General features: G+C 38.8%; 1 protein-coding gene across 1 annotated transcript in view; it reads right to left on the minus strand.

The window, feature by feature from the left end:
- Nucleotides 1-24,100, minus strand: part of LOC107599894 (beta-1,4-galactosyltransferase 2-like) — a 136,984-nt gene that overhangs the window by 104,570 nt on the left and 8,314 nt on the right. The window contains exon 2 of the mRNA XM_016291614.1: nucleotides 16,903-17,335. Coding sequence (XP_016147100.1) covers nucleotides 16,903-17,239 — 337 coding nt within the window. The 5' untranslated portion in view covers nucleotides 17,240-17,335. The remainder of the gene's footprint in view (nucleotides 1-16,902; nucleotides 17,336-24,100) is intronic.

The following is a 24,100-nucleotide window of genomic DNA, read 5'->3' on the forward strand; positions in this document are numbered from 1 at the left end:
GGAGGCAGCCCTTGTTCCCATGAGAGAACAGGGCATTCGCATTCTCAACTGCCTCGACGATTGGCTCATTCTCGCTCAGTCTCAGGATCAGTTGTGCGAACACAGGGATTTGGTACTTTCACACCTCAGCCTGTTGGGCCTTCGGGTCAACTGGGAAAAGAGCAAACTCTCCCCGATGCAGAGGATCTCTTTTCTCGGTATGGAGTTGGACTCGGTCGAACAGACAGCACGCCTCACGCAGGAACTCTCATGCTCAGTCGGTGTTGAACTGCTTGAATACATTCAAGAGCAGGATGGCGGTCCCACTGAAACAGTTTCAGAGGCTCCTGGGACATATGGCAGCTACGGTGGCAGTCACGCAGAGACGTTTCGGAGCCACTCAGGGAGACCTGTTTGCCTCTCCAGAAACCTCTCACAGCCAGTTGTTCTTCTCCCTGGCCGAGGGAACACTCGGCACAGACGCATTGGCACACAGCTGGCTGCGGGGCCTTCGCAAATATGCATTTCCCCCAGTGAGCCTTCTTTCACAGATGCTGTGCAAGGTCAGGGAGGACGAAGAGCAGGTCCTGTTGGTGGCACCCTATTGGCCTACCCGGACCTGGTTCCCAGAACTGATGCTCCTCGCGACAGTCCCTCCTTGGCCGATTCCTCTGAGGAAGGATCTACTGACTCAGAGACAGGGCACCCTTTGGCACCCGCATCCAAACCTCTGGAAACTTCATGTCTGGTCCCTGAACGGGACGCGGAGGTTCTAAGTGACCTACCTCAAGAGGTAGTTGACACCATCACTTCAGCGAGAGCACCGTCTACGAGACACGCCTACGCTTTGAAGTGGAACCTGTTCGTTGAGTGGTGTTCTTATCACCGAGAAGACCCCCGGAGACGCCCGATCACAGAGTCGTGCTGTCCTTTTTGCAGCAAGGGTTGGAGCGAAGGCTGTCTCCCTCCACCCTCAAAGGTTATGTCGCTGCAATCGCTGCTAACCACGACCCCGTAGAAGGAAAGTCGCTGGGGAAGCATGACCTGGTCGTCAGGGTTCCTTAAGGGGGCGAGAAGGCTAAATCATCCACGGCCCCCCTCTATACCCTCTTGGGACCTGACTCTAGTGCTCACAGCACTACAGCAGGGCTCATTTGAGCCTTTGCAGGTGGTCGAGCTGAAATTTCTTTCGATGAAGACTTTGCTCCTGCTGGCATTGGCCTCCATCAAGAGGGTAGGGGACCTGCACGCATTTTCAGTCAACGATTCGTGCCTAGAGTTCGGGCCGGCTGACTCCCAGGTAACCCTGAGGCCCCGGCCCGGCTATGAGCCCAAGGTTCCCGCTACGCCCTTCAGGGATCAGGTGGTGAACCTCCAAGTGCTGCCCTCGCAGGAGGCAGACCCAGCCCTAGTTTTGCTCTGTCCCGTCCGAGCTTTAAGGTGCTACGTAGACCGGACGCAAAGCTTCAGGACCTCAGACCAGCTCTTTGTCTGTCACGGAGGCCGGCAGAAGGCGAATGCCGTCTCTAAGCAGAGGATGGCCCACTGGATAGTGGATGCCATCACCCTGGCTTATCAGGCACAGGGTGTGCCCTGCCCGTTCAGGTTGCGAGCTCACTCAAGTAGAAGTGTTCCATCCTCCTGGGCGCTAGCTCGTGGCGCCTCACTGGCGGATATCTGTAGAGCTGCGGGCTGGGCGACCCCTAACACGTTCGCTAGATTCTATAGCCTTCGTGTGGAGCCGGTGTCCTCCTGTGTTCTCACCACAAACGGGTAGAAGCACTAAGAGGCCCCGGCTTTGGGTCGGCTTGCTGAAACCACTCCAGAGAGTCCATATAGTAGACCCTGTTGAGCTCCTCCGTCCCCTCGGCAGCCAGCGTGGCAGAGTGTCCGGCGTCAGGCCTTCACTCATTGAATCCTCGAGAACCGGTAGAAGGCTGGGTTCCATATGTAAGACCTAAGTGGATCCCATATGTGTAAAGTCCACGGTATAGCCTTGAGCCCGTGTTTCCCCGGCAGACTTCTGCCATTCCAAGAGGGTTACAATCACCTCCAATCTTCAATATGCACCTAAGGAATGTTCATATGTGTATTTGCTTCCGAAACCTCCTTCGGGAAGGTTGGAGCTTCCGTAGCGTCCCTGTTCCAAGTAGAACGGGTACGTTTTCCCAGTGTTATCCAGTCTTACTCATTGGATAGTGCCATTGCAGCAGTAGCTGGTCCTCTTGTGGTAAGCCCTGGCCTACGCCAAAACGTAGGGGCACAGGTGGCTTCCACAGGACACTGGAAGGGGCAGTAGCTGTGGCCCTTTGTGAGGATCCCAATTCGTCTGTCATCCGACGTCAAGAGTGACCGACTGAAAGGTCATTTCCAATGACTCTCACTTCACCCAGACATGCAGGTTATAAGGAAAAACACAGGAATCAATAACTGATCACAACATTCAATGAAGCAGAACAGAATAAAACACCTGCTTCCCTCTAAAACTAAAATTGTCTTCTGTTTAAATTCAATGAGTTTGTAATAATCGTAGTTTTGGGGTTTTCTTTGATGCTTTACATGTTCCATATTTCTTCTGCATATTTAATAGGTCTAGCCTATATAATATGCTTGAAAACTATGTAATATTATATAATGATGCTTGAAAAATATACCACAAAGCTCATAGAAATAAACTTCTCTGGCGCATCTCTGGCAACCTCGCATTGGGTCAAGGTTGAGAACCTCTGCTATAAAGCAAACAAAAACACTAGCATAAATAAAGGTAATATTTACAGTTTTAAAAAAAGTCCTCATGAAATAGTGGTAATTGCATTTAAACTTTAAATAATTCTAAATAAGCTGTTAGATAAGTTCGCTAATTACTACAGAGTGCTACTGTTTGAGGTCAATGATTTCAGCTTTTTTTTCAGCTTTTTTTTTGATAATTTTTTGTAACAATGTAACTTGCACTTTTCTACTAAATTTTAAACATTGTTCTTGTATTCAAATTAAGCGTAGTCCACAGCAGCACACGTGCCACAATATCGATACAGGGCCAGCTGTATCGATACTCGTATCGTCAAATCTTTGTGACGATACATCGTCGTATCGGTGTATCGAACACAGCACTAGTATGTAGAGAAATTGACAAATAAAGTGTGAAAAAATATATTTAGATAAAAATAAGAATTATGGATATATTAATTTATTACTATTATTGTTGTTGTTGTTGTTCGATATCAAACATTTTGTAAAAAGAATTAGAATAAACAAATACTTACGACGAAGCTAAAGTTCTGAAAAAGGTTTTTACAGACATTTACATACATCTTTTTTTTCCAAGTTGAGAAAAAAGTCTGAACGTTTATAATAGCATACTGTGATATGAGAGCTATTAGAACAGAGGAACAGTACAAAGACTTCTGAGAATACAGAGAACACCAAATACTAGTCAGTCATTGTTCATAGTCTTTGCATTGACAGACATTCCAGGACACTGTGCGATTGAATGTGCCCATCCAATAATGACAAGGAGAAAACTGCAGTTCAGCCACATTTTCTTCCCACCAACAGATTTTTCTAAAGCTAGACCTAGAAGTAACTGTAACTAGTGCATCAGTGCTGCACAATTCCATTCTCTTATTTAGTGTGGGAAAACAAAACCTTTTGAGCCAGATCTCCAGAGTCCGTGGCTGCATGATCAACACAGCAACGGCAGGAACCGTTACTGCTGGGATATTTACAGTGGTGACCTACTTCCTCAAGGTACAAGCGATTTACTGGATATACGCTTCAGCCATTTCACCAGGCAAGTGGACCAAAACACCTTAAAGTGTTCGTGTGGCAAAATCACAGAGAGATATACTGACTCAGAGCAGTCCATGTGGCCTTGTATATAGATATTTATCAAGGTGTAGCATTACTACACACCATTTCTGACAAAAAATTGATATACTGTATAAAACAGTCAGTCTAAATACAGTTAATTCCAAGCCAATAATTGATTTACTTGTCAAACTCAATATCATTAACTTTTACAGCTGCTGTGAAACAAAACACCATGTGCTCAAACCTTATAAGTGTCTCATAATTAGGCGACAACATATTTGAACTGCAACATTTACAATTTGTAAAACATCTACTGTTCATTTCTTAGTTAGTATGCCGAGCCATTAAAACTATTCTGTAGCCAAACTTTCATCAGTTTCATTATGCTGCACCTAAAGTCCTCATGATTTATGAGCAGCTTACTTACTAGTGGATGTCGCTGCGTATTGTCTTTAAATCTAATTAATAGAAGTCATTCATCTGTGGCTGACATTAACTACCACTGACAACGACTATACGGAACACTTGAGTTTTCAACACTTTTTCCCTCAGCTTTGGGATTTGGCTGATGGAGCAGGACAATAATAGTGATGAAAAACTTGCCAGGGGTAAACAAGGAATGTAAACAAGGACAAATTGTTCTGCTGTAAACTGTTTAAATGGAAAAAAACGTCAATTCAGGGAAAAAAGCTGCTATTTTCTCTGTTTTCACTGCAACAATCAATATGCATCAAAGAACTGAACAAACACTACAAAACTCTCATGAAACATAACAACAGAAGATCTTTTTTTGATACCAATTTAATTAAAGTTGTTTTGAAGTTTAACGCCGCCTTTTCTGTGTTATAAGTGTAAACAAATATTCAAAATGCCAACACCATCTATGAAATACAATGCAATACAATACAATACAATAAGGTCCAATTGCTGTAGTATTCAAGCAACTATCGTCCTATTGTCATAAACAACTGGCAAGCTATCAGCAGGTATCTTGTTGATAATGCTTCCATCTTTTCACTAGATTTTAACAAAATTGAGTGCTGCTTTTTGTTTTGCTTTCCATTGGGGATACAGATCAAGGAACTTACTGACCTTGTCATATGCACTTCAACTTACTGTACATTCAAAATACACTAATTGAAATTTAAGCTTAATTTAATAATTTTTTGAAGAACTTTAATAAAATCAAGGAAATAATTTGCATGGCTCTTGTGAGTTCAGTTTATTTAACAAAATGAAAAGTAAAAAATAAAACGTCAAGTTGTCATGACTTAAAATCTGCCGTCATTGTTAGAATTATGTAACTCTATATGAAAATTTTAAGAAGTTGCATCAACTTCTACGCAAACTGTTCTCATCGTTTACATGGGTATAAAACGTTTGTTATTCCATGTATTGAATACGTGCTTATTTTATGAGAAATTTACAAATCATTGAGTCCAAAGTGTTTGATCACATGAATGCGATTAACCGGTGGGAACATTTCCTCACCGTCACAACCCTAATATATATATATATATATATATACACACACACACACACATCAAGCTACGGCTACTGTGGTGGAACGAGGAGACACTGGAGTAACTCAAAACACAGTCTTTAATTCCAACTTCGGGTAACACAGGGCAGGCAGGCAGGCACGCATGCACGTGAGAGAGAGAGTTTTGATGTCCTTTACTGTGGACAAAAAAATTCTAGCCATTTCTTGAAAACTTGAAATAAATAAATAAATATATAGTTTTGTGGTCCAGGGTCTCATATATATATATATATATATATACAGTATATACATAGCCTAATTAATACAACTCACAAAATACAAAAGGTTAAAGTTTGCTTTTGTGCCTGCAGGAACACTGAATAGAAAGCTTTTTTCAGATTTGGATATCCAACTAATCTACGAATTCAGTCAAATGTGAACCTGTGTTAAAAAATAAATAAATAGAATAAATAGAATAAAAGTCAGGTAAGGTACTTCTGCCAAGAGCTTGATGCCAATGAGATTAATCATCATATTCTCAGAGCTTCAAAAGTTTTGAAATGAGAACTGGAGTCTCTCCAGTTGGCATGAACGTGACATTAGCGACAGGCTGCTGCGAGACCTTGTATTGATCTAAACTGTGTCCACTGGTTAAACCAGACAGGATGAGAGGTCACTTATCCCGTTAGTGCAATAATAGCCATCAGTTTAATCTTATTGTATTAACAGGGCTTGGCCAAATCCAATATGTGTGCATCAAATCCTTTGATCTCTTTTAGGACATACCCCTGATCTCCCAGAGCTGGCTTTCCTTACATAATCCCAGGAAAACTTGCATGAAACATAATGCATGAATAAACAGTGTTAATAAATAAGCAAACGCTTCTGAATAAATCAACAGAAACTGACACAACTGAAATATCTGTCTAACTAAACCAGTTGGAAACAAATAAATAAAAAATAACTAATAACACTGACATTCTGTTCTCCATTTCTGAGGTTTTATATTATTAACAGCTTTATTGAGAGGGGTTTATGAGGAGTGAAATGAAACCGTTGCATCCACATCTGCATTTTAAATTTAGCCACGTATCCATCCTATAAAAAAATATATCCGCTCCAGACATTCACACTCTCTGCGCAAAGCTTTCCATCACAGCGATCACAGCAAAAAATAAATAAATAAAACAACAACAATTTTGTAATCCCCTTCCAGATGACAATATTAGTCCTCTGTTTTGTCATTTATCATTTGGGAAAGCTCGCTGCTCATCTAGTTATGGGACCAACACCTTAATGGCTTCCCGGGTGTTATGGCGGGGATGGATGCAATTTTCTCTGCCTGCCATAGCGCTTGCCGCCTTAGCTCCTCGAGTTCACATTTGGCATTCATTGATTCTGTGTCTACAATCTTCTCTCAGACACTGAACCGATGTGACAATCTTAATACTGCTGCCCCATTAACTATCATATTTTGAGGATTCACTGAGCGTCCAAACAGGCCAGCAGTTAATCAAAACAAAAATCAGTCTGAAACACATGCCACAGAACAGCGTTGTTATTGTTAACTAAAACTAAAACCATTCAAAATCATTTTAAAATAAGCAACTGAAATTAAGCTGAAATAAAATATAAATATTAGATTAAAAACTTAAACTTAAAAAAATAGAAATGCAGTGAAATATATGGGTTAAGGTTCTAAAATGACTCAAACTAAAAGTGAAATATAAATAATCTAAAATGACATCTACATCTAAAAATAATTACATCTAAAAAACATTAAAAACGAAAAAAACTAATTACTAAAACTTAAATAAAAACTGAAAATACAAAAATAAAAGTTAATTCAAAATATTATCAAATACTATATTAGTAAATATATAATACTAAATAACATTGAGCATACAAAACAGCCTCATTTAAATGCAGACTTCCCTTTCCAGAGCACTTTGTGATTAAGTGTTGAGAAGCTGTTGCATCACATAAGAAAATTACAAATCTTATTACATCAAATATTTTCCATTAAAATAGATTTATGTCTTGCTATTCTCCACCTTAACTGTTTCGTGTCTCTTTGAGGACTGTCGAATACAATTAGGTTGATCATGCAAATTGTGACTGAATTATCGATGCTTTTCCATTTCAATTTCCTCCACTTCAAATGCAAGATAAAAAATTGTCACTTAAATATCTGAGAAATCGCTGAAAGCAATTAGCTTCTGATGAGAAATACAAGATGTGATCATATGAGCAAATCCAAACATCCTATTCTGTGATGAATGTGCAGTCAACAACAATGATGAATCAAGAGATGAAATCAGTGGACAAAATACCACTGAATATTTTACTCTTGCACATCAAAGCTGCAAAAATGTCACCTTGTACAATTTTGCCTGTTTTAAATGCTCATACATAAAGGCCGCTGCACAGCTGCGGATAAAAATGTGTCATTATGAAGTAATATATGAAGGTATTCTTCTTGTAAGACAAGGAACATTAAGTGTCCTTACACTTGAACAAAATATTCAGAGAGCGTGTTGGCGGAAGCAGGCAGGCGCTCCAGGGAAGGTGAGGGGCGGAGCCTGGACCCGGCAGGGCGATGCCAAAGAGCTATTTATACCTTCTGCTCAAGCAGAGAACCCTACAGACCCTGGGGTGCCCATGTAAAGACAAGAAAGTATTAGAAAAACACTAAAAAGCTGTTTCACTATCACTAAGGCACAAGAAATCCAGTAAAAATCCGAAGAATGCTCATAAATAATTCATGAGAGAGATCCCAAGAAGCATCTTAAAACAAGGCTGAAATGGATGAATAAGAGCACATTGTGTCTTTGCTAAAGCTTTAATGAAACTTCAACTAAGATTATTACAATTTTGCTTCTCAGTTAAAGTTATATATATTGAATTTTCTATAAGATTATACAACTGCTGCAAAGTTAGAGAGGAAAATGCTGATGTTTAACTATTTCTTAGAAAGACTTCTTCTAGACCTTTCTTCATTAGAGAGATCTGAATATGAACTTCAGTTAAAAGAGATAGATCAAATGCCAGGGGGGCGCCTGGAGGACTAACCATAAGGGACCGAACCGAGATTCTTTAAAGAAGGTTTAACCGCAGTGTTTGAATTGAGGAGGGCGTGTGACTTCCAATAAAACTTACAGGATCACCTTTAAAAAAACCTTAGAATTCGATTTTAATTACATAAAAATTAAATACAAACAAGATAAATAATTTTTCCTCCATTCAATTTTTTGTTATTGATTCAAAACTGATTTTCCAGTTTAATAGTTAATAGTAACTATTTTAATCTTGTTTAATCTCCAGTTTAATCTTGTTAATATATTCATGTTCCTTATGATGAATAAGAACATGATGCATAATTTAATAAGTGTGAATTTTTGAAGTTCTTGAAGGGGAAACTGTGGGACATCAATTCAAATATTGCTTAAAGGTACTTGTAAAAAGATCATTTTATAAATTTGTCTACATACGCATCTTACACACATGACTGATTGTTGACTGAGGTTGCCCTTACTGAAACATTTACTACAACTTGTGCAGAAGCAGTGCAGCTTGAAACACCAAGAGAAATACTGCTTGCCCTGGTGAAAGAAAATAGGCTGACTGCCCAAAAATACAAATCTTCAACTACTAACAAAGCACAGAAAATGAAGCTGCAGCTGTGTTTCCCTGATACTATTCCTGAACTTCACAAAATAGTAGACTTTATTCTGTCTCTGTGCCAAACAATTTGCTTTCTAAGCTCATCTACAGTTATTAACATACAGATCTCTGGTATTACTTTATTATAAGCTATTAACACGTGGCCGCCTGACAACACAACTAGCAAGCAACTGATTCAACAGAGAGAAGAGGAGAAACTGTGCTCGAAGCATGTGCACATTATACTGTACAATTTCTATGAATACTGGCAATTATCACATCTATACTACAAAGTTCTCTGTCTTCAAATTTACTATTTCTTTCAGCACAAAAATAGATTTCATCAAGTAAAGTGCAGACTATACTAAACCTAAAAGCCCTAGACTATCAGCACCCTCTCAAATGTCTGGAAAAATGTAGTTAAAAAGGACCATCTTAAAGAAAGAGTTCACGCAAATATTATTATTCCAAATTAAAAGAAATAAAGTCACAGGAGTGTGGAAAAGCATGAGGGTGAGTAAATGAACAATCCCTTTAATCTTTGTCTTTTCTGATCTCTCTCATTGTTTGCCTCTCACTTCTCCCAATCTCTTTTTGCTGAAGTGTTGGCTGTGCCCCTGCCCCTTCCCAAAGTGCTATTTCTGAGATGAGCTTTCCCCTCTTGCTTGATGGAAACCTGAGGGAGAGAACGATGTCAGTGAGCCAGAGAGAATGTCTGTCCCTCCTCATGGAGTCGACTGTCAGTTTCCTATGAGCCAGAGCCTCTGCCATTTGAGCCAGCTGGCTGGCAGGTGCCAGGCCGCGTTTCATTCGAGTACAGTCACGGGCAGAATGCCACAGGCTACAGCATCCCAACACATCAGCGCTATGAGACGCTTAAATGTGTTACTGACTGAACTATTCACTTTGGCAGGTGCACTTGTCGTATTTAGGACGTTATTTTGATGAGGGTACCACTTGTCTGTTAGTTTGGATTCTCGGTTTCCTTTCTTTTTCCGTTGTCATGGTTATTGATTTGATTTCGTCATTAGGTTCAGCTGTGTCTTATTAATTATCCTTGTTTGGTCTGTCTATTTAAATTGGTGTCTGTGCAGTTTGAGTTTTTCGGTTCTTAAGTTAACATTGATGTGTATGTGTCACCAGTCTTCCCGTTCTGGATTAACCTGTGTGGACTCATTAAAGACTGTAAGCCTTCATCTTCGTGTGTGTGTGTGTGTGTGCGTGTTCGTCGACACAGACCGATTCACCACTATTGAAAATACTTCTATTTTGCATATTTCTAATTTAATACTAAATTCAGTCATTTCAAATTCAATTATCAGCACATTATCAGTAATAGGAGTGAAAAGTATTTGGTTTCTCATTCTCCTCCTTTAATTATCCTTAAAGCATAATTATAGAAGCACTCAAACATCATGAACTCCACAAATTAATGTAAAATCTGATGTACACAATATCCAGTATTCCTGATATTATATAATATCTGATCATCAGTACAAAGAAGTTCATATGGTCAAAGTCACAAATTTGCAAACATTTGATTTATTGATGCCCCAAAATTTAAATTCTGTCCGATACAATAAGTCAGTATCTACTTTCAAGGCCATTTAACACTAATCACTAACCTAACCCTAACTATTTATTTTTTAATATAATAATCAACACTCAACTTTAAAAATGCAATGCATGTAAATTGCACATAATGCAGTTTTTAAAGGGGTCATATGAAAGAACATTATTTTGTGTATTTGGTGTAATGAAATGTGTTTATGTGGTTTAAGGTTAAAAAAACACATTCTTTTCTACATACTGTAAATTATTGTTTCTCCTCTATGCCCCGCCTTTCTGAAACGCGTTGAATTTTTACAAAGCACATCTGTCTGAAAAGCGAGGTGTGCTCTGCTTGGCCAGCTATCCAGTGCGTTGTGATTGGCCAAATACCTCAAGCGTGTGACGGAAATGTTACACCCCTTACCATACTGTGATGCCCTGTCCGGTCGGAGCGACGAGACAAAAACATTAAAACCCATTATAAACGAGGCATTTGTTGCATCCAGTGGGGACATAATTATGGATTATAATGACTTATACTGTCTTTTTACACGTTGCATCGTGCCGCATAAACCATGTCTGCATTTGTGATCGGAGAAATGACAAACAACAAGTGCTACTCTACACTGCACAAAACTCACGTTTGAATCATCAGTGGCAAATTCTTTAAATATAAAAAACGTACTTACAGACTGTGAGTCAGAACAGCCGGCATTGTAGTCTACTCTACCAGGATCAGGAAACAGTTCTCCATAAAATGTGCTGCACACATCTGAATATTTGGGTTGAACTGTTCTGGAACAGTGTTGTAAATACAACTTAACCACTAATTTCTAGTCGTGCCCTCTTTTGGAAGGCTAAATAAAGTAGTTTTGCTTTCACAACGAAACACACAGCGTCACACACGGTGGGCTTGAGTGACCGGAGGCCGGCGGCCTAGAGTAAGCGGTGGTGGGTGAGCTTGAGTGAGGAACGGTCGGCGGGCTTGCGACAACCACAGGTGACGACCCCGGGCTGGACTCTGCTTCGTTCATAAGGAAAAATTTAAATCGCATCATATGACCCCTTTAAATTAACTTCTAAATTCTAACATTTCTATTTGTTGTTGAAATATATTTATTCACACAGTGGCTGTCATAACTTGTTTCATAACAGATTTATTTAGACATACATTAAATAATAAAGACATCACTAATGGGTAAAGTAAAATATGAGTATATAGTCTAATATTTCACGAAATGCTTATCTCTAGACTTAATTTCTTTAGCAAACTAACGAGCTGTAAACACTGATAACTTGCCTGAGGTAAATGAAATTCTATGTGGCATTTTGTTTACAAATTGTTTTATTGACGTCTTTCCACAGTTGAAACACTGATTGAGTGATTACATGAAGCATGAGATGTTCATTCATGTTATTTTGCATTAAAACTAATAGTAAAGATGAAGGGATGATCACGGTCACTTGCGCTCTGCGCTGCCGTTTGAACTGAGGCGTTTATACAGCAATCTGTCACGCCACATCAAAGAGCGCCAATTTTTGTTTGAATTTCTCGAAAAAGTAGCAATATATTATATATATAAAACTTGAAGTTTCCAATGAAGCTCCACTCATGCAGTGCAAAAACAATGCAGTATTTGTTTGGTACACATGCGTACCAAACCGAAAGACCTGTACCGAATACGTGTACCGTTACACTCCTAACATATATAAGTTCAGCCCTTCTTGTTCAAGAAACTGTTCACTCAGATATACAGCATGTCACAATAGCGAAAAAAAGACTATCACAAATTTTTTTAATGGTGACTTTGTGTTTATCTACTGTCACATGTACCACTGTTTTTCAAAAGTCGTAAATTTTTTATTAACATATTCAAATTAAATTTAGAATCCCAGATTTTCTATGCGTGCACTTTTGAACCCCACTGTAGGTAAGTGATCAGAGAATTTACATTGTACAAATCTTTAGCAATGATATAAAAACATTCTGTTTGTGATACCATGTTGTTGGCTATTTTTAATGGTTTAATTGCTCGTGAGTAATTATAACGCGGAAGGCCTCCTGCCGTTTATGTGGTGGCTGCCATGCTGACACAGCTCCCCTCCAGGAAGACAGAACCAGTGAGTCATCACCAGCCACAAGCCACACCTGCCAGCTGGGATGCAATCTACCACAGACTCTGGGTTTTCCCCGCAGGCCTCTGCCGCAATAAGATCCGTGTTCTACACGCACCTGGGACCGGCACAGAAAATCTTTCAGGAAACGTCTGCTTCTTACACGCCTCAATTACATTAGATTCTCTCTAAACTAACATCAACAGGTCAGCTCTTGAAACATGATGATGGAAAGGGTGCACCGAATCCAATCAATGTTCATTTGCAAAATCTCTTTGGGCTAATAACGGCTTAATGCCATCTCAATCAAGAAGATTTTTCAAAATGTTTACAGTTTTCTTATCACCAAAGAGCAAGTGTTTACTGCAGACGCACTTGTCTTGGCTTGACAGCAAACATCAAATACGCATTACAGAGGCATATATATTGAAGACTAAGCAGCATTCTCAATGACAAACTAAAATGTGGCTTTGAACTCGAGAGGCTGGGATGGTCTCATAAACAGCCTGTTCCACACTTTAACAGCTGAAGCATCTGAAAACACTGGATTTCTTTGAAAACGGTGGTCAACACAGGGTCCTTTGTACTTCCAGCAGCTAGAAGACAGGAAAAGGGACACAAAAAAGCTGTGGAAACAGTAGAGCGTTTTCATTTGAACACTTCCTGTCAAAGTTTCAGTGAATGACAGATTCTACTCTGCCTCACGGATGAGGCAAAATCTGATTTCATGAAGAGCCCCCAAAGACATCGATCAAATTCTCCCAGCATTTTGGGCCCTGAGTGTGAAAATAACAAGTTTTGAGATGGCCATCTTGGGTTTCTGTCATTACTCCAGAGGGTAGGCATAAAAATTTATAAAAACGAAGGAAAAGAGACCCCTGAGCAGGCTAGACGAGTCATATGACACAGCTCAACTCCCTCCAGAGCTCTGCTTTAAACTCATTAGAAGGATATGGGTGGCAAAGGCCCACTGCTTGCAGGCATATCAAATAGCGCTGCTGCACATTCATTATGAAGGTTTGCCCTATTATGAGCTAGAAAATGCAGTGCAATTACATTGTAATTAATGAGAGTTTTTTTTCTTCATGCAGATGGGGTATATTACTCTGGAAGAGGAATTTCACCTTACGTACAGGGCTCTGACTTCCTGTATAATAATAATTACACCTAGGAAGACGTGCCATAAAGCAGTTCTGTCCCTTTCTCCATATATTTTCTTCTACGGTGAACAAGGATAGATTGACACAGTAATGAGACAGTAAATTGGTACAGTCCTGTTAGTCATGCACACAGGTCATTTTCTCTGAACACATCACGCACTGCGTAAGAGACCGGTAATAAAGCGGTTCGGCGGATGAAATATAAGAGCGCTGAAGTACATGCTGATGTTAAATCCATTTTAACTTACCAGTCAGCTCGGAAAACAGAGCGAGACAACAGCTTTTACAGTAATTGGAGTCTGCAGAGAATCCATTATGGCTCTGAGACGGGGAACAGTGGCTGGGGTCCTGCCCACATGTCCCTTATAACACACCAGCCATCTTCTGCTTCCTAGATTTCAACTGTTCAGACCACTAATTGAGTTTTGAGGCTTGAGTGCCTTCTATGTGTTACTGTCTCTCGTATTATTCATTTTTCTTTGCACAACTGAATGCTCGATCACTGTAGTAATTGAGGGATTTTGTTCTTACTTTTAATAAGTTCCAACAAGGAAGCCTGACCTAGATCCTTGCCAAGAGGTTCTTGTCTAAAGCCCCGTTTCCACCGCAGGAACTTTCCCCAGGAACTAGGGACTTTGGGCCGGTACTCTGTGTGGTTCCACTGCAGGAACCAGGATCTACATAAAGTTCTGGGTAAAAATTTGCCCATCAGAATGTCCCTGCTCACGAGGTAGTACTTTTTCAAAGGTCTGGAACTCTCGGGGGCGGGACTTAGGCGCTGAACATGCTGATTGGTTGAGTTCACGCGGCATTGTATTTCAACCACCATATATTTGCATAATTTTTTTTAAATATTACTGTTATTATGCCATGAAATGTACTTTTAAAAGTATTTCAGGTGAGAATGTAGTTGTTTAAAACTCAAATCTGCAGTTTATTTATAAAGACAGCACCTATTTGAAAATGTGCTTCGCCGATTTCGAAGACATGAGCTCCACACAATCAGCGGGCGCTCAGTGCTCATGTTTCCCGACGAGAGTAGCCTAACTTTGGCTAGTCCTTCTGACATTTGCCGCTGGCTCTGTAGTGGCTAAACATAAGATATAATTAGTTTTTGGTAAATCTAACAGGTAATCTTTGGTCTTTATTCTATTAATCTATTAATATGTTAAAATGAAAATGAAAAGAGGCAATACTGTTTGATATAATATTTAGTTTCATTGTAATGTATTTACGTTCCCTGAACTACATTTCTGCGGCTATTAATATGTTTAAATGAAAACGAAAAGAGGCAGTGGTGTTTGATATCATATTTTGTCTTATTGTAAATACAGTGAGGAAAATTGCAGTAGCCAAGGCGAGCTGACTGACGTTACCAAGTATGCTGTTGTTTGCAGAATTACCGGACTTGCGTCATCCTGTCCGCGGGAGTTCACACTTCACAAGTCCGAACTACCGAGGATGCAAATCCGAACTTTGCGTACTTGGTATTGAGAAACGCGCGCAGACCTACATCACCAGACTATTTGCCTAATCTTTTCGGTACTTTAGACCGCGATGGAAACGCAGACAGCAACAGGTCTGGGGAAAAAAAGTTCCTGGGACAAATTGTTCCAGGTAATTTTGGTGGAAAAGCGGCTTAAGAAAACACCTGACCTTAAGTATATTATAATATTAATTAGCAATTTTACTACAGTAAGTAAAATAATATACTTACTGTACTATGAAATACTTTTTAGTCTACAGTGCAGTTGTTCTACAATGGTAATATATTTCTGTCTTAGACTACCTACTACTACTACTACTAATAATAATAATAATAACTATTATTAGTGTTTTCCATACATTGATTTATTTGTGGCAGCCCGCCACAATATCAAAACTGACCGCCACAAATAGATTTTCCAAAAGGCTTTGACTTCGTTGAATAAACATGAGCACTGCACGTTTCAAAATCGAAACCCGGTGCGGGTGTTTTTATATCACTATATTTCTGAAGGATAGGTCATTTTCATTTCATTTTCATTTCATCTTGCATGTAATGTCTGATAAAGCAACAATTGTGAGCGGAGAGCTGCTTTGTGTACAGCGTTACAGGGGAAACCTCTATTTCTCCCGCTCTAAGCACCTCCTGCTGGCAGAGAATGAATTTGCATATTGTATATATGCTGCCACAAATACAGTGTAAGTCTGTGGGAAACACTGGATGGACAATATTATGGGAACGTTAATACGTCGGCCGATAAGGCTTAAAATGTAAACATCTGCATCGGCCTGATATGAAAAATTATGCTGATATGCCTTGCCGATAAGTCAACAGTCACTAGGCATGCAGTATCAACAGCCTCCCCTGGGTCCTAATGTCCACCCGGTAAAGCATTTTATTATTTAGGGGGCGCTATAGGCCTACTTGTAATAAAAATGAAAGTAAAATACACAAATAACATTGACATTGCATAAATAAACCAGTGATTAATGTCATAAAATCATGAGTCAGTTTTGTTAAAAGTCAGAAGCTATAGCTTACATGAATAAAACAAGACACTTGTAAATTAGGCTAAATAATTTTATAATGTATAAAGATTTATTCATTAATGTGTAATGTATTTTATTTTTTATAATCTCTGCACTGGAGAGACTTGTTGATGTTTCCAAACATGAAGAAATATATCGGTATCGGCAACGGATATTGGCCAAAATTAGTAAAAAATATCGGCATATCGGATATCGGCAAAAACCCAATATCGTGCATCTCTTTTTTTTTATTATTTAATCCCACTCAGAGCTATAAGGCCTAAGGAATCTCAGACAGCAGAGTTTCAATTGATAATAAAATATTTTTTTCGTTGTTATAAGAAAACGTTTTCATTATTCTTACTAATATTATGTTGACACTAACTATTAGATATTTATTATTTATTCAGATATCTAACTATAAGTTTTTATTTTAATATTTTGTCATAATTTTTTCACTTTCACACATCATATGCTGGTGGTTCAGTTATACCCTCATTTTGGCGGAAAACATTTGGCAAAATTTTGAGTTGCAGTGTGTAGTTGACCATAAGTTCTAGTTTAATAATAGCCACAATTTTGATTCTATTTAGAGTTAATGTGCAGCCCACACCAACAGGAACTTACCCAGGCCAGGAGGTACTTCCGGACATGGCGGTAATGGCTTAGGGGTCGGCGGTGTGTGGTTGGCCTCTGGCTTGGTGCTGGGCAGAAGATGGTCAGCTGTGGCCAGGTAGCTTGCAAAGGTAGTGTTGGGCCTTCCGCTGGAGAAATTATAGTAGTAGTGGTGGGGTCCTCGTGAGCTGTTTGCTCCACGGCCATTGTTGAAACGGCTGAAGATGTCGAAGCGTTGGCTGTAGACATCGAAGTAGAGGATCATCATGATGAGGAAGTGCACCAGGCAGAGCAACAGCACAGCCTTGCAGATCCGCTCCAGGGTCCGGCCCAACATCAGCCGGCTCATGGTCAAAGCCACACGACACGCTCCGCTACACACATCCGGTCAACGTCACTTCTCCGCACCGCTGAACCCTCCCGGACTGCAATTTACTAATATCACCTACAAAACAAAAACGAGGGGAGTTATTATTAGATTCCTGTGCATTTATGATTTCACTGTTGGGGTGAGACCAAACTTCAGATGCCCATCAGGCCTAAAGACAAAGCATAATTCCAAATGCAGAAAAATCTTTAAACTGAAGCATTGTGTATTGTTAGGTTTAAATGCTCTCTATTGCAGCAGACAATTAGGCTACTGTTTAACCAAACACTAATTATGTTAATACGATGTCAGAGTAGCTTCCCTATAACTGTGCTACTACTGCAGTAGTATATGTGGTAATAATTTGTATGCTTGAATGTAACATAGCCTAATTCATTTATAGCATTTACATAAATTAGAAGTCCTCAACTGGTTTTGCTTAGCACCCAGATTCTATAATGGAGTGGCAGTGGCAATCCAACATGCTATCAAAATGTTTCAAATATACACTACTGTTCAAAAGTTTGGGGATAGTAAAGTTTTTTTAATTAATTATATTTTTTATTAATATAAAATAATAGATTTTATTTATTTATTGTTTATTTAGCAAGGATGCATTATGTTTATCAAAAGTCAAAAAATCTATTTTCAACACAGAATGAGCACAAAACTCTGACATCACAATGATAAATTATATTTTAAAATATATTAAAATAGAAAACAGTCAAAAATCTTTCTGACGCTAAACTTTCGAACTTTTGAACAATGTTTGAAATGTCTTTGGTCAAACATTGATATTAACAGTAATATTAATATTAAGTTCATGGATTAACCAAAGCCCATTTTGCCAATTTTTGTCAATTTAAATTTTTTGGAAAACAGATTGATTTTGCTATTTTAGCGATATGTTGCTATATAGTTAGCTGCATTTCATTATTTGCACTTCGAACTGTTTTTTCTTGCTGTTCACAGCTGGAAGAGACCCACCAGCTGTGAAACACTGATTTTAATCATTAATAATTTATTAAATGAACAATAGCAATCTAGAAGCTTGTGAGTAAATTTTTTAAGTTGGACTGACACTAGGGTTACGCCAGACTTTAATTATTGAATAAGACTGCTTTGTAATTAGATCCATGGCAATTATTATTCATATGCATTTAAAAATAGAATACAATTAACGCTGAAGTTGAATGATCTTTAACATAAAATTTCTTTTTCACATCATTATTTTTCTGCATAATATTGATAAAGAAAGTCTAAAGTCACTTTCAAAGCCCCATTAACCAAGTGAAGCAAAAATAAATGTAAGAAAAATCTATTCAAGACGATGTAATTTACACAGCAACAGTGAAACTCCAGCTTTCTCCAGGTTTAATTGGGATAAACTAGAAAACACTTAATAGCTGTCCAAGTCTTGCTGTGAGCAATTACAATGTTGATGGGATTTTCCAATCAACCCTAAGTGTAAGAGGCCAGAGGCAAGGAAGTTTACGAATCAACAGACTACAGCCTGAAGTCAGAGACCTGCGGCTAATTTCTCCCTCTCACTCTCTCCTGGCGTGATCGCTGGATGAAACTGGATGGGAAAGCCTCTTGATTTCACACATGGCCAGCTGTTGAAAGCTCCCCCACGGCAGTTCGGATGGGGGGGCTCACATCAGCAGCTTGTAAGCGCTAATGCACAGGCTGACCGTGTGGGGGAGGAAGTATAGGATAATGGGATTTCTCAACACCTGCAGAGACTGGGCTCGTAACTACACCTCGCCTGCCCCCTCGTCCACTACCCACCGTAACGTGTGACTCCTCTGCAATACCCATCATCAGCACTAGGGAGAAAAAAACATTGTCTGACACAATTCACATGGCTCAGCCTGGTTTGAGCTCCTTTAGGGAATCGCTCAACACTCACCAACCCCCATAATGAATCACACCGGCAGTCACAGACACAGGAACAAGCCAAAAATACTGTTACTGAGAGGTGGGAGAAGAGGTCAGATACAAAATAAGAATAGAAGATGACTGGGAGGGGGGTCTGTCACAAAAAGAGAAATGGGGTGCAAGGAGTCAACAGACAGAAGGAAGACAACAACAGCAAAGAGAGAGACTATACAGAAGCATCTGAATTCCTGTATTTCATCGAATTACATGAAGAACCTACTTCTGGACTGCTAATGAAGTATGTTTTATAGATTGTCAGCGATTGGCATAATCGCGCTTAAGTTATTTAAATCATTAAGTTATTTAAAGGAGAGTATATGAGGCTTTAACTGAATCAAAAAATAATTTTATCTTTAAAGGGATAGTTCATCCAAAAATGAAAATTCTGTCATTAATTAATAACCCCCATGTCGTTCCAAACCTATAAGACCTTCGTTCATCTTCGGAACCCACTTTAAGATATTTTTGATTAAATCTGAGAGCTTTCTGGCCCTGCATAGACCGCAACACAACTGACACATTCAAGGCCCAGAAAGGTAGTAAGAGCATCGTTAAAATCGTCCATGACGTCCATGTGACATCAGTGGATCAATCATAATTTTATGAAGCTACGAGAATACTTTTTGTGCACAAAGAAAATAAAAATAAGGATTTTATTCAGCAATTTTTTCTCTTCTCTGTCATTCTCCGCGGTGGTGTCCATTGGTGTCTATGCAGGGTCAGAAAGGTCTCGGATTTCATCAAAAATATTGTAATTTGTGTTCTGAAGATGAATGAAGGTCTTACGGGTTTGGAACAACATGAGGGTGAGTAATTAATGACAGAATTTTCATTTTTGAGTAAACTACCCTTTTAATTCCATCCACTTTTAAAATGTAGTTTACTCATTATATTAAAAAAAATCTACTGAACAACTTTCAGTCATGTTCAGTCTTTCTGCAAATGCCCACTTATTTCTTTTTGTTTTCCTCATAAATGAATGGATAACTGTGGTAACCGGGTTTTGTTTATCGCCATTCTAAAGGAGACAGGGCCCAATAAAGAACAAGTTGCCAATATATCTATAGATTCCAACATCTAACATCATTAATTATTTATTGTTACACATACAGTATTTTTCCTGTAGACATGTTTAGTTTCTATTCACAAGTCTACATGTTAATTTCTTGCAGGTGAGTAATATAAATACATTCCTAGACATACACTACCGTTCAAAAGTTTAGGGTAGGCAAGGTTTTTGTGATGTTTTTGAAATAAAGTCTCTTGTGCTTACCAAGGCTGCAATTATTTGATCAAAAATATAGTAAAAACAGTAAAATTGTGAAATATGTTGATATATTTAAAGTTGTAATTTATTCATTCTATGGCAAAGCTTAATTTTCAGCATCATTACTCAAGATGATTTGGTGCTCATTATTTGATGAATAGAATGTTCAAAGAAAGTATTTATTTGAAATAGATTTTTTTTGTAACATTGCAATTAACATTTTGATTGATTTAATGTGTAATGTTGGTACTGTCATTTTCCACCTGTACTCTTGCACTATAAAAACAAATGTCAAATCAGGTAATGCATATTTCACGCATATTATGCAAAATAACTTTTGTGGTATATAGAACTTGCACTTAAAAAGAGCCACCTAGCTCATAATTCTCTGCATTTTTGTCTTTTCATCTCCTGTGGCCTTATGGAACAGAAAGTGTCCAGTGGTTGCACACTCACATCAGTACATCATTCAGTTATTGTTCGCTTACTATAACAAGAGACCTGAAATCAGTCTCTCAGCCTCACTCACGGTTCCCTCTAATTATCACATTTCCTGTGATCATTCAGGTTAACTGCCAAGAAAAGCCAACGGAGGCTGCAACTTCTGCAGTGTGTATCTTTCTCTGGAGCTGGAGCTGTGGGTGGATGCTTCAGCACAGTAATGGTCCTTAATATAGGACATCAATATAACACTAACCCAATAAGACTGAGGTCACACTAAGTTGCTACTCCATTGATATATGGTCTTCTCTCAAAATTGCATTTGCAAACTCCTTATCTTTGCTTTTGCTGTCATCAGTTCCTTCTTAAACTTTACTCTCTTCTATGAACTAGAAGTTTGTCTCAAATAATATATTATATGCTGAAGTCCCAATACCAAAGCTCCTAAAATATTCATCACAGCTCCAAAGGCCTTGTAGAAGAAGACCCCTTGGCAAAATTTTGAGCAAAAAGACTTTCTCCAAAGTTCTTACCACACATCATTTCCTTAGCTTCACTTTTTAGCCATCAGACAGTACAAAACTTTTTATCAAAGCACTTTATAGCTAAATTTCAACAGTCATTTTGGGAATAAAGCAATATAGAATGACAATAAAATTAATTGATAAGGCAATATCAAACCAGCTACTCTTTTCAAATGCTATCTAATCAATTCTTCAATAAATGGAACACTTCCAGATGCCCTAGAATAAGTTCCACAGGACTGTGCTCATTAATTTAGTATATCAATTTAACTGTAATATTATTCATACTCTCAAAGAGGGACTTGCTATGCATGCACTGGTTCTCAAAGCCTCTGTTGAAAACGTCAATGCTAATGAGGTTATATTTTTGAACACTCCAGAAGTTAGCAATTTGGTCTCAATAAAGTCAGGATCAATAATAAGCCAAGCCCCTGAATCACATACTTTCCTACATTAGACAAACTTAATAAACTAAAAGATTGACACTAGCACAAATTCAAGCAGTTCAGGCTGACCCATAACAAAATTAGCCAGAAATAGAGGCTAATAAATATTTTACATCCCACCTATGTCATAAACTAATGGGGAAAAAAGCAAGGTTTTACATCAACACAAGGGAATCCATCAAATAAACTGGCAACAAAATGTGTAGTGCTTCTATGTGCTTAATTTTTTATAACCAACAAACTGAACAGTGGCACTTTCTTGGTTTGCATTATTCATGCTGGCCTTCAACCTAACATTCACTAAATAATCAAATGTAAACTAAACAGTAAAAAGAAGAGATTTAAGTTTTTGCAGTACATGCCTATACAAAATTTGTTTTAAATTGAACTTACAGTGTTATTTAGCAAGCTTGCTGAGCTATATTATAATGATCTACGCTTAAATGACAGTCAAAATATATTACGGAGCCTATTTTTATTACATTATGATATAATGGCAAATATACAGTACCTTTCAGTTTGTGATCAGTGAGATTTAAAAAAAAAAAATTCTTATTTGGTAAAGATCAAAAGTGACAGCAAGGACATTTTTAATGTAACAAAAGATTTATATTTCAAATAAATGTTATTTTGAACTTTCTATTCATCATAGAATCCTGAAAAAAGTCATGGTATACACAAAAATATTAATCACCACAACTGTTTTCAACAGTGATAATAATAAGAAATGTTTCTCGAGCAACAAAGCAGCACATTAGAATGACTGCTGAACGATCATATGACACTGTAGACTGGAGTAATGTATGCTGAAATTTCAGAATTTAATATATTTTTAAATATATTAAAACAGAAAACCAACCCCAAACGTATGAGTGTGTCATTCTGCTCCATAGTCTAGCTTTCATAAACAGTTTTATGGGAGCAGAAGGACAGCTTGTAAGCCACCAATTAAACGCTGAATAGTCATTCAAGGTTGTTATTCATGATTTGAAGAAAAATTGTGGGAATTGTACCATGTCCTTCCTGAAGACAAAGTGACAAAGCAACAGCTAGAATGGAAAAAGAAACAGGTGATGCACAGCATGAGTGACTCAATAAAGAAACATCTGGTGGAGTGGGAGGGTTATCTTGTGCCAGAATGCACATCTGCATCAGGAAGTGACAGATCCAGCCATCTCCCACAGCCTACAGCACTTTCCAACAATATATTAATCACTCTCTCACGCTCTCTTTCGCACACAGTTGTAACTTCCATATGTGATTGTGACATTAAAATGGACAGACTGCAGAGTTCTGGGAGATTTAGGTGGGCAGCCTCTCCAGTTTCTCCATAATTCAAAATGACATTAATGACTGCGGTTCACAAAAGACTCATAAGTCATCTGTTTACAAACTGCCTAGCTAGATGGAGGCATAAATGTGAGATTTAATGGCTCGGGAACTACAGATTCTGGTTTTGATCAGACGACAGATTGTATTGAGGGCTATAATTGATAAACACTAATGTGCCATAATGCATTTGGGTGATTCTTCAATTGGGAACTCTTTGAAACCTTGACAAATGAAACGTCTCATGTCTTGGAAAAAAAACATGATCATGGCCACTGATATTGTGTTTGTGATGGTAATGACATTTTTGGAGAAATAAGCCTTGAACAAGTTAGCTAGCAGTCAGTTCAGTTCCCTTTCATGGGAACTTCGAACTGCGTCCTCTAGTGGTCGCTATGGGGGACGCCTCGTCGTGACACGTGTCTGAAGCATACATTGAAAAAACACCAACTCGTTGTCACTACCGGTGAGACTATAGTATAAATAGGCGCCGGGAGCTACACATCATTCTCTTCTTCGTCTTCATTGACTGTTTTGTTTGAAGCGTGCATTTCTGTGGTAAGAGCGATCTCTATTTATCTCATTATGGCGAGCACTAGCAAAGCATTTAAGGATGTGTGCATCAGTGTTGACGTTGTTTAACATCTGACGACACACAAGATCCATGCGTTGTTTTGTTTGGGCAAAGAGCACACACAAAGAGGGGCAGCCATCTGCTCCCCGCGACCCAGGCCCCGCCGCTGCTGAGGCACAGAAGGGAATGAGCTCGTGGGGATCACAGGTGGATCTGGCCGATGAGTTTGAAGGGGGGTTTCCCTTTCGTGATCGTCGGCTGTGCACGAGAGTGAGCCGCTGGAGGATGATGTTATTTCATTAACATTGTCTGATTCAGGGG

This window comes from Sinocyclocheilus grahami, unplaced genomic scaffold, assembly GCF_001515645.1.
Source record: "Sinocyclocheilus grahami isolate Dianchi unplaced genomic scaffold, SAMN03320097.WGS_v1.1 scaffold274.1, whole genome shotgun sequence".
Lineage (NCBI taxonomy): Eukaryota > Metazoa > Chordata > Actinopteri > Cypriniformes > Cyprinidae > Sinocyclocheilus > Sinocyclocheilus grahami.